Source organism: Callithrix jacchus, chromosome 19, assembly GCF_049354715.1.
Source record: "Callithrix jacchus isolate 240 chromosome 19, calJac240_pri, whole genome shotgun sequence".
In the NCBI taxonomy this organism is placed as follows: Eukaryota; Metazoa; Chordata; class Mammalia; order Primates; family Cebidae; genus Callithrix; species Callithrix jacchus.
The window spans coordinates 9,182,855-9,195,158 of record NC_133520.1 but is presented as its reverse complement, the minus strand read 5'-3'; the positions used below and the strand labels follow the sequence as shown (position 1 = coordinate 9,195,158).

General features: G+C 39.4%; 1 protein-coding gene across 22 annotated transcripts in view; it reads right to left on the bottom strand.

The window, feature by feature from the left end:
* LOC108589162 (uncharacterized) overlaps window positions 1-11,819 on the bottom strand; it is a 434,713-nt gene extending 422,894 nt beyond the window's left edge. For all 22 annotated transcript variants that reach the window (XR_013529689.1, XR_013529690.1, XR_013529704.1 and 19 more), the window contains exon 1: window positions 11,256-11,819. Coding sequence is in view for 3 of the 22 variants with exons in the window: in XM_078356545.1 (XP_078212671.1) it covers window positions 11,256-11,678 (423 nt within the window). In the remaining 19 variants the exon portion in view is untranslated. The remainder of the gene's footprint in view (window positions 1-11,255) is intronic.
* Between the last annotated feature and the right edge of the window lie 485 nt (window positions 11,820-12,304).

Genomic DNA, 12,304 nt, shown 5'->3' with positions numbered 1-12,304 from the left:
TGTTGATTCTTCATGAACATCTAACAATTTTCTTCAACTGTAAGTATGTTCCTGTTTTCCCCTTTGTACTTCCTTTGCAAGTAAATACCTTAATTTTATGCAAATAACTGTTTATCAACAAACTTTCAATCACTAGTTTTAGCATCCATTGATAATTTGCTAAATTCACTGTTCCTCCTACATTTATGAATTGGCAATATAATGAAAGGAAAAACATTTTTGTCCCTCCAATTTATTTATTTATCCATTCATTTACCTCAGTACAAACTCATGACCCTTAACTGAATTTATTGATTTATAATACCAATTTCATGTTAAAATTGGTCCAGATTTGGTAAATAAAAACTCCTTAAGCTAGCTGCTATGTCCCTTTTTTTAAAAAAAAAAAAAAAGTGAATTTTTTATTTTGGAATAATTTTATATTTACAGAAAAGTTACAAAGATAGTAGAGAGCTCACATATACCCCTTACCCAGCTTCCCCCACTATAACCATTTAACATTACCACTGCACAGTTCTCAAAGCTAAGAAACCAGCAGTGGCTACAATCCAGACTTTCTTTCTTTCTTTCTTTCTTTATTTATTTATTTATTTATTTATTTTTAGACAGAGTTTCGCTCTTGTTACCCAGGCTGGAGTGCAATGGCACGATCTCAGCTCACCACAACCTCCGCCTCCTAGGTTCAGGCAATTCTCCTGCCTCAGCCTCCCGAGTAGCAGGGACTATAGGCATGCACCACCTCGCCTAGCTATTTTTTTTTTGTATTTTTAGTAGAGACAGGGTTTCACCATATTGGCCAGGATGGTCTCGATCTCCTGACCTCATGATCCTCTCACCTCGGCCTCCCAAAGTGCTGGGATTACAGGCATGAGCCACCTTGCCTGGCCAAACTTATAATTTCAAAGTCTTTCTTTTAAAAGCTTGGAGGAACCCATTAATCCTCAAATGCTAATCAACTGACAGCTAAAATAAATTGTATATGCATTTTAATATTTTACAACAATTTCTACCTCCAGATGTAATTCAATTCAAGCAAATCAATGGTATCACCGTGACCTGTTATTTGTGTGAAATGCAGACTGCAAAGATTTTCTATTGCCAGATTTTCAAGACACATTTCATTTGTTATCTACCATCTACCAAGTATTGCAGCCAGTTTAAGCAGTATCGTTAACTTAAATCGTGTTAAAAATTATCCCAAAATAATGCAAAGCATTATCAAGTATATCGTTTTTATTATATTTTGGCAGCACAAAGAAATATGTGCTCAAAAAGTATTTGGATGACAGAGAAAATGAGATATGTACCAGATATGCAAATTTAATAATAAGTATGATGAATTAAAAACAGTAAAAACTAGCAGTGCCTATATTATCATAGGTGTATATGTATATATTATCTGTTGAGTTTGCATTTTAGATACCTGATTAAACTCTGTCCTAAAAGTGTGGATAAAACTTATGTACTCCTTGTTCATGACATTTAATTTTCAAAGCACCTAGTTAACATAAGGACTGAACTCTCACTGAAGATGCCTGTGACAAGCATCTATAAAATATCATGTAAAAAGTCAAACAACCAAAACAGAGGTATCGACCAATGGAACAGAACAGAAGCCATGGAGGCAACGCCATACATCTACAACCATCTGATTTTTGACAAACCTGACAAAAACAAGCAATGGGGAAAGGATTCCCTGTTTAATAAATGGTGTCGGGAAACCTGGTAGCCAACTGCAGAAAGCAGAAACTGGACCCCTTCCTGACACCTTACACTAAAATTAACTCCAGATGGATTACACACTTAAACATAAGACCTAACACCATAAAAACCCTAGAAGAAAACCTAGGCGAAACCATTCAGGACATAGGCACAGACAAGGACTTCATGACTAAAACACCGAAAGCAATGGCAACAAAAGCCAAAATAGACAAATGGGATCTAATTAAACTCCAGAGCTTCTGTACAGCAAAAGAAACAATCATTAGAGTGAACCGGCAACCAACAGAATGGGAAAAAATTTTTGCAATCTACCCATCTTATAAAGGGCTAATACCCAGAATCTACAAAGAACTGAAACAGATTTACAAACAAGCAAACAAACCCATCCAAAAGTGGGTGAAGGATATGAACAGACACTCTTCAAAAGAAGACATATATGAGGCCAACAAACATATGAAAAAAGTTCATCATCACTGATCATTGGAGAAATGCAAATCAAAACCACATTGAGATACCATCTCATGCCAGTTAGAACTTTAAAAAATGCCAGCTATCATTAAAAAATTTGGAGACAACAGATGCTGGAGAGGATGTAGAGAAATAGGAACACTTTTACACTGTTGGTGGGAGTGTAAACTAGTTCAGCCATTGTGGAAGACAATGTGGTGCTTCCTCAAGGACCTAGAAATAGAAATTCCATTTGACCCAGTAATCCCATTACTGGGTATATACCCAAAGGATTATAAATCATTCTATTATAAAGACACATGCACAGGTATGTTCATAGCGGCACTGTTTACAATAGCAAGGACCTGGAACCAATCCAAATGTCCATTGACGATAGACTGGATAAAGAAAATGTGGCACATATACACCATGGAATACCATGCAGCCATGAAAAATAATGAGTTTGTGTCCTTTGTAGGGACATGGATGAACCTGGAAACCATCATTCTCAGCAAACTGACACAAGAACAGAAAATCAAACACCACATGTTCTCACTCATAGGCGAGTGTTGAACAATGAGAACCCAGGGACACAGGGAGGGGAGCATCACACACAGGTGTCTGCTGGTGGGGGGCAAGGGAGAAACAGCAGTGGGTAGGGAAGTCGGGGAGAGATAACATGCGGAGAAATGCCAGATGTAGGTGACGGGGGGATGGAGGCAGCAAACCACATTGCCACGTGTATACCTATGCAGCAATCCTGCATGATCTGCGCATGTACCCTAGAACCTAAAGTACAATTTAAAAAAAAAAAAAAAAGAAATGAAAAAAAATAGAATAAAATAAAAAGTAAATAGATAAAGCTGCAGGTATAAGAATGCTTGGTTATAACTTTGGTTATAACCAAAAACTGCAAATAATCTAAATATATATCAATAAGGTAGTCATTAAATAAGTTATGAACATTCATGAATATACTACATGAAAATGATTATATATAAATACATTTATATTGTATTGTTAAAAATAAAGATTGACATAGAGACGTAGATTCAATGAGACAGAAAATTAATAAGGATATCAAGGACTCGAACTCAGCTCCAGAACAAGTAAACTTAATAAATATTTATAGAGCTCTCCACTTCAAATACATAAAATATACATTCTTGTCAATACCACATCACACCTACTCATAGGTTTAAATGAAACACTGATTGGCCATTATTAATACCCTTTTTTTTTTTTTTTTTTTTCAGAATAAAGCAATATTTCCATTCACCCTCCCTCTCTCTCTTCCTCTTTCTTTCTCTCCTTTACTCATTTTTTTTTCTTTCCTTCTCTCAAAAAAAGAAATCCACTTGTAAACCTCTAGATCCAGGTCAGCAATGTCTCTCTCATTGCTTGAATTCCTTTCTTCCCTTCCCTCCCTCCCTCCCCCCTTCCTCCCTTCCTTCCTTCCTTCATCCTTTCCTTCCTCCCTCCCTTCCTCCTTCCCTCCCTTCCTGCCTTCCTCCCTTCCAAAAAAAAATAAATAAATAAATAATAAAGATTGAAAAACAGATTAAAAAGTCAAATTTAATAATCAAATTTAAATCACAATGTTTTCAGAAGATACAATCCTTAGTAATTTTCTGAGAAGGCATTGCCTCTTTAATGTTCTGGTCTGGGTGATGATATCCTCCTATTTTAGAACAAAGACCATCGTGCCATTTGCCCTTTTGGACCAGAAGAAAAATTTTCCTTTTGTTGTGGTGTGTGATATAAACAATAGCAATTTTTTTAAAGCAGAAATAATAAGACAAAAAAGAAAATGACAGCCTTCCTCTTCTCAACATGAAGACAGGGTCTTAAAGGATTTCACTGATTTCAAGTTCCTTCCATGTAACCCCAGACTCCTGATCCATAATCCAATTCTCCATAATCTCCATTGTCCAGAGTGTCTTTAGCCACACAGAGAACTAGTCAGGTGAGAAGATCCTATTCCTTGCTAGGATGTCCATTTTTATTAGCTTTCTCTAATAAAAAAAAGCTAAAAAAGGGAGGGGCAAGGCCTGAAAGCTATGCTTGCTTTCTCAGTAGGGAAGCATAAGGCCTGGAAAAAGGTCTGAGCAGGACACTGCAGGAGCAAGACTGCCTACCAACTGCATGGCAGCTGGATGAAGCCTTTCACTACCAACTATCCCCCACTTTTCTGGCAAACTATATGACCCAGCAGAGGCAGCTTTAATCCTCTCTGGAACATAACTTCATTGGCCTGAGAACTATACCTCCACCCCTGACAGTGGTTGTGACAAGCCCCACCCAAGGAGAACCTGAGCACAGATCCGTCTAACCCTGCCCTGACCTGATGGCATTTCTCTACCTGCCCTGGTAGCCAAACACAAAAGACATAAACTCTTGGGAGGTTTACGGCTCCACTCATCACCTGAGAAACCAAAATACTTGCCCTGGTCAACTAAGGGCAAGCTTAGATCCTCCTCCTACTATTGCAGCTGATATTCTCTTGAAAGTGCCACCTCCTGTCTGGAGACCATTACAGAAACTCTTAACAGAGTAACCCTACTCCCAGAAAGAAGAAAACAGTTACTAAGTCCAAGGCCTACAACATCCTGGCTAACCAGTGGTACTCAGTGTGTCCATGACTTTACTACTAGCAAAACCAGCATTGGAGAAGGCCAGCACACTAAACATATCTACAATCAAGGACTTTCACAGAGCCTACCTCATTCTCCTGCCATCTACACAGAGCAGCAGCTATGCTGCTATCCATAGCTGGGAAACCTGAAGACAGATCATATCAAAGGACTCTTTGCAGACATTCCCCAGCACCAGCCCAAAGCCTGGCAGCGTTGCTGAGTGACTACACCTAGAACAGCAATAATAATCATTGCTGTATGGCTCTCAGGAAGCCCCATCCCTTGGGAAAGGAAGAGAATATCACACCAAGGGATCAGCTCAGGGGGAAAAAGAATATGAACCGAAGGCCTTGAGTTCCAGACTTTTCCACTGAAATAGTCTACACAAATGTGAGGAAACCAGAAAAGTAAATTCTGTTAATACAACAAAATAGGGCTCTATAAAACCCCCTAAGGATCAGATGAGCTCCCCAGAAATAAACCCAAACCAAGAAGAAATCTTCGAATTGACAGGCAAATAAGTCAGAAGCTTGATTACTAAGCTATTCATGGAGACACCAGAGAAAGATAAAAACCACCTTAAAGAAATCTTAAAAAACAATAGAGGGTATGGATGAAAAACTCTCCACAGAAATAGATATCATAAAGAAAAACAATCACAACTTCTGGAAATGAAAGACACACTTAGAGAAATACAACATGGACCAGAAAGGTTTAACAATAAACTAGACCAAGTAGAAGAAAGAACTTCAGAGCTCAAAGACAAGGCTTGCAAATTAACCTAATCAGACAAAGACAAAGAAAAAAAATTTTTGAAAATAAACAAAGCCCCCCCAAAATTTGGGATTATGTTAAATGGCCAAAGCTAATAATTGGTATTCCTAAGGAAGAAGAGAAATTTAAAAGTTTGAAAAACTTTCTTGAGAGAATAATTGAGGAAAAGCTCCCTGGCCTTGCTAGAGATCTAGACATCCAAATACAAGAAGCTCAAAGAACACCTGGGAAAGTCATCACAAAAAGATCATCAGCTAGGCAAAGGTTACCTAATGTCAAGATGGAGAAAAGAATCTTAAGAGCTGTGAGACAAAAGCGTCGTGTAACCTATAAAGGAAAACCTATCAGATTAATAATAGATTTCTCAGCAGAAACCTTATAAGCCAGAAGGGATTCAGATCCTACCTAAAGCCTCCTCAAACAAAATAACTGTCAGCCAAGCATTTTGTATCCAGTGAAACTAAGCTTCATAAATGAACAGATAAGATCTTTTTCAGACAAATGCTGAGAGAATTTGCCACTTCCAAGCCAGCACTATCAGAAATGTTAAAAAGCAGTTCTAAATCTTGAAATAAAATCTTAAAATACACCAAAGCAGAACCTCCTTAAAGGATAAATCTCACAGGGCCTATAAAACAATAACGCAATGGAAATAAAAGGTATTTAGGCAACAACTAGCATAATGAATAGACCAGTACCTCACATCTCAACACTAACGTTGAATGTAAATGGCCTAAGTGCTCTACTTAAAAGATATAGAGTGGCAGAATGGATAAAAATCCACCAAGTATCTGTGTCTTTGAGAGACTCACCTAATACAAAGGACTCACATAAACTTAAAGGGGTTAAAAAAGATATTCCACACAAATGAAAATTAAAAGCAAACAGGAATAGCTCTTCTTTAATCAGGCAAAATAGACTTTAAAACAACAACAGTAAAAAATATATACAAAGAGGGTCTTTATATAATAATAAAAGGATTAGTCTAACAGGAAAACACAATCTTATATATAACCTAATACTGAGCTTCCAAATTTATAAAACAATTACTACTAGATCTACGAAATGAGATAGATAGCAATACACCAATAGTAGGAGATTTCAATATTCCACAGACAGCACTAGACAGGTGATCAAGGCAGAAAGTCAACAGAGAAACAGTGGACTTAAACTATACCCTTGAACAAATGGACATAACAGATATTTACAGAACATTCTACCCAACAACTGCAGAATTTACATTATTTTCATTAGCACATGAAACATTCTCCAAGATAGACCATATGATATGTCACAAATCTTAATACATCTAAGAAAATCAAAATTATATCAAGTATCCGCTCATATAACAGTACAACAAAACCGAAAATTAACTCCAAAAGGAAACCTCAGAATTACACAAATACACGAAAATTAAATAGCTGTTGAATTATCTTTGGATCAAGAATGAAATTAAGATGGAAATTTAAAAATTATTTGAACTGAATAACTAGTGACACAAAACCTCTAAGATACGGCAAAAGTGGTGCTAAGAAGAAAGTTTATATCATTAAATGTCTATATCAAAAAGTCTAAAAGAGCACAAACAGACAATCTAAGGTCACACCTCAAGGAACCAGAGCAACAAGAACAAACCAAACCCCAACCCAGCAGAAGAAAAGAAATAACAAAGATCGGAGGAGAACTAAATGAAATTGAAACAAACAAAAATACAAAAGATAAATGAAACCAAAAACTGATTCCTTGAAAAGATAAACAAAATTGATAGACCATTAGTGAAATTAACCAGAAAAGAAGAGAGAAGATCCAAATAAGCTCAATTAGAAATGAAAAGAGGAGATATTACAACCAATACCACAGAAATACAAAAGATCATTCAAGGCTACTATGTACACCTTTACGTGCACAAACTAGAAAATCTAGAGATGGGTAAAGTCCTGAAAATATACAACCCTCCTACTTTAGTCAGGAAGAAATAGAAACTCTGAACAGACTAATAACTAGTAGCAAGATTGAAACGGCAATTTTTAAAGTTGTCAACAAAAAAGAGTCCAGGACCAGATGGATTCATTGCTGAATTCTATCAGGCGTTCAAAGAATTAGTACCAATCTTAAACCATTCCAAAAGACAAAGAAAGAGTGAATCCTCTCTAAAGCAGTCTATGCAGTCAGTATGACCCTAATACCAAAGCCAGGAAAGGACATACAGAAAAAGAAAACTACAGACCAGTATCCTGCATGGACACAAAGGCCAAAATCCTCAACAAAATACCAGCTAACTGAATGCAACAGCATACCAAAAAGATAATCCACCATGATCAAATGGGTTTGTATACCAGGGATGCAGGAATAGTTTAACATATGCAAGTCAGTAAATGTGATACATCACATAGCAGAATTCAAAACAAAAACTATATGATCATCTCAATGGACACACAAAAAAGCATTTGACAAAATCCAGCATCCCTTTATGATAAAAATCCTCAACAAAAATGGCACAGAAGGGATATACCTGAAGATAATAAAAGTAATCTATGACAAACCCACAGCAAACATTAAATTGACTGGGGAAAGGTTGAGAGCATTCCCTCTGAGAACTAGAACAAACCAAGAATGCCCACTTTCACCACTTCTATTCAACGTGAAACTGGAAGTCCTAGCCAAACAATTAGACAAAAGAAAGAAAGAAAGGGCATCCGAATTGGTAGAGAAAGTCAAACTGTCACTGTTCATAGATAATATGACTGTGTACCCAGAAAACCCTAAAGACTTGTGCAAGCAGCTCTTAGGTCTAATAAATGAATTCAGCAAAGTTTCAGAATACAAAATCTCAATGTACACAAATCAGTAGCACTGCTATACTCCAACAGCAACCAAGCTGAGAATCAAATCAAGAAACTCAATCCTCTTTAAGACAGCTGCAAAATAAAATAAAATATCTGGGAATATACCTAAGCAAGGAGGTGAAAGATCCCTACAAGGAAAACTACCAAATGCTGCTGAAATAAATCACAGGTGACACAAACAAATGGAAACACATACAGTGCTCATGAATGGGTAGAATCAACATTGTGAAAATCACTATACTGCCAAAGCAATCTACAGATTCAGTGCAATTTCCATCAAAATACCATGATGATTCTTCACAGAACTAGAAAAAAAATCATAAATTCCGATGGAACAAAAAAGAGCCTACATAGCCAAAGCAAGACTAAGTAAACAACAAACCTGGAGGCATCACATTACCCCACTTCAAACAATACCACAAGGCTATAAAAATAGGAATGTAGACCAATGGAACAGAATAGAGAACCCAGAAATAAAGCCAGATACTCACAGCCAACTCATCTTCAGCAAAGCAAACAAAAACATAGTGTGGAAAGGACAACCTACACACACACACACACACACACACACACACAAAAATGGTACTGGGATAATTGGCAAGCCACTTGTAAAAGAATGAAACTGGATCTTCATCTCTCACCTTATACAAAAATCAACTCAAGATGGATCAAAGACTTAAATCTAACACCTAAAAATTCCAGAAGATAGTATCAGAAAAACTCTTGTAGATGCTGGTTTAGGCAATGAGTTTACGACCAAGAACCAAAAAGCAAATGCAACAAAAACAAATAAATAGATGGGACCTAATTAAACAAAAAGGCTTCTGCACAGCAAAAGAAATAATCAGCAGAATAAACAGACAGCCCACAGAGTGGGAGAAACATTCCCAAACTATGCATCTACCATAGGACTAATCTAAGGAACTCAAACAAATCAGCATTTAAAAATCAAATAATCTCATCAAAAAGTGGGCAAAGAACATGAATAGCTGATTCTCAAAAGAAGATATACAAGTAGCCAGCAAAATATGGAAAGAAATGCTCAACATTACTAATTATCAGGGAAATACAAATTAAAATCACAATGCGATACCACCTTACTCCTGCAAGCATGGCCATAATTTAAAAATAAAAAAATAGTAGATGTTGGTGTGGACGTGGTGAAAAGGGAACACTTCTATGCTGCTGGTGGGAATGTAAATTAATATAATCACTATGGAAAACAGTATGGAGATTCCTTAAAGAACTAAAAGGAGAACTACCACTTGTCCAGCAATCCTACTATTGAGTATCTACACAGAGGAAAAGAAGTCATTATATGAAAATGACTCATGGACATGCATGTTTATAGCAGCACAATTCACAATTGCACAAATATGGAACCAACCAAAATGCCCATCTATCAACAAGTAAAGAAAATATGACACACACACACACCATGGAATACTCCTCAGCCATAAAAAGAAATGATGTAATGGCATTTGCAGCAACCTGGATAAAGTTGGAGACTATCATTCTAAGTAAAGCAACCCAGGAAGGTAAAACCAAATATCATATGTTCTCACTTGTAAGGGGGAGCTAAGCTATGAGGACACAAAGGCATAAGAATGATATAATGGACTTTGGGGACTCAAAGGGAAGGGTGGAGGGTGGATGAGGGATAAAAGACTGCACATTTGGTACAGTATACACTGCATGGGTGATGGGATGCACAAAAAAATCTCAGAAATCACCACTAAAAAACTTAGCCATGTAACTAAAAACCACCCGTTTCCCAAAAACTATCAATATAAAAAAGACTTTGGATCAACTTTATATTTTTGTTTTTCATTTCGAAAAAAAATGTACATTTTTTTCTCTACACTTTCAGAAGCAGACCAAAAGCATTCACACGGATAGGTAATGCGTGGGTTTGTTTTTTGTTGTTGTTTAAGTTACATCCTCTTGAGCCTTGATGGGATTGGAAAAATTAATGTTAAGGGGTGAGGAGAGTGTGGAAGAAAGAAGTAATGGGAAGAAGTTAAATAAATAAAACTGGAAAGTCTCAGGATACAAAATCAATGTGGAAAAATCACAAGCATTCCTATACACCCATAACAGACAAACAGAGAGCCAAATCATGAGTGAACTCCCATTCATAATTGCTACAAAGAGAATTAAATACCTAGAAATTCAACTTACAAGGGACGGGAAGGACCTCTTCAAAGAGAACTACAAACCGATGCTTGGGGAAATAAGAGAGGACACAGATTTAATTAAAAAAATGCTCACTGACAAGCAGAATGACTATCGTGAAAACGGCCATACTGCCCAAAGTAATTTACAGATTCAATGCTATTTCCATCAAGCTATCATGGACTTTCTTCACAGAATTAGAAAAAGCTACTTTATGCCACGGCCCTTCCTGCTCCCACAGCTCAAGAAGGAAGTTGAGCCCAGTTGCCCGAAAAGTTGGAGTACATCATAAAATACCACATGTCTGCGCTGCAGCGAGACATGCAGGCCAAGGGCGTGCCGCTGATGAGGGCTCCAAGAAGGACAAGAAGGGCAAGGACGGCACCAAGACCCTGATGAGCACCATCATGCAGCTGAGGAAGATTTGCAACCACCCCTCCTTGTTCCAGCACAGCGAGTCCTTTTCTGAGTACTTGGGGTTCACTGGGGGCATCGTCCAAGGACTGGACTGAGCCCTGGGGAAATTTGAGCTTCTCCATAAAAATCCTCCCAAACTCCGAGCAACCAACCACAAAGTGCTGCTGTTTCTGCCAAATGACCTTCCTTATGACCATCGTGGAAGATTACTGTGCGCATCGCAGGCGGCTTTAAATACCTCAGGCTTGATGGAACCGCGAAGGTTGGAGGACCGGGGCAAGCTGCTGAAAACCTTCAACGAGCCCAGCTCCGAGAACTTCATCTTCCTGCTCAGCACCCGGGCGGGTGGCGGGGGGCTCGGCCTGAACTTCCAGTCAGCCGACACTGTGATCATTTCCACAGCGACTGGAAGCCTCACCAGGACCAGCGAGCACGGAACCAAGTCCAGCACACAGGGCAGCAGAAGGAGGAGCGCGTGCTCCGCCTCCGCACCGTCAACAGTGTGCAGGAGAACATCCTGGCTGCGGACAAGCACGAGCTCACCGCGAACCAGCCGGTGACCCAGGCCGCCATGTTGGACCGGAAGTCCTCCAGCCATGAGCATGCGCCTTCCTGCAGGCCATCCTGGAGCAGGAAGAGGAGGAAACGAAGTGCGGACCATGAGACCGTCAACCCGTTGGTCGCCCGGCACGAGGAGGAGTTTGATCGGTTCATACGCATGGACCTGGAGCGCAGGCGCGAGGAAGCTCGACACCGCCACCCTAAGCGGAAGCGCGCGTCCCGGAGGAGGACGAGCTCCCCTCGTGGATCAGGGACCACACGGAGGTGGAGCTGCTGACCTGCGAGGAGGAGGAGGAGGAGATGTTCCGCTGCGGCTCCAGCCACCGCAAGGAGATGGACCACAGCGACTCACTGAGGGAGAAGCTCGAGAAAACGACAGGAAACGATATCCATGGCCCAGCCAGCAGTGCAGCCTTCAGTTCTTTACACGTGCGTCAAAGGCCATCGAGAAGAGCATGGTGGAGGAGATGCAAGAGGAGGTCCGGCCGAAGAAATCACCACGGAAGCTCAAGCGACATCAGCGACCACCAGCACCAGCAGCTGCGACCGTGACGATGAGAGCAAGAAGCAGAAGAAGTGCGGGCGGCCGCCTGCAGAGAGGCTCTCCCCGAACCCCCCAATTTCACCAAGAAGATGAAGAAGATTGTGGACGCCGTGATCAAGCACAAGGACAGCAGCAGTGGATGTCAGCTCGGCGAGGTCTTCGTCCAGCTGCCCTCGCGAAAG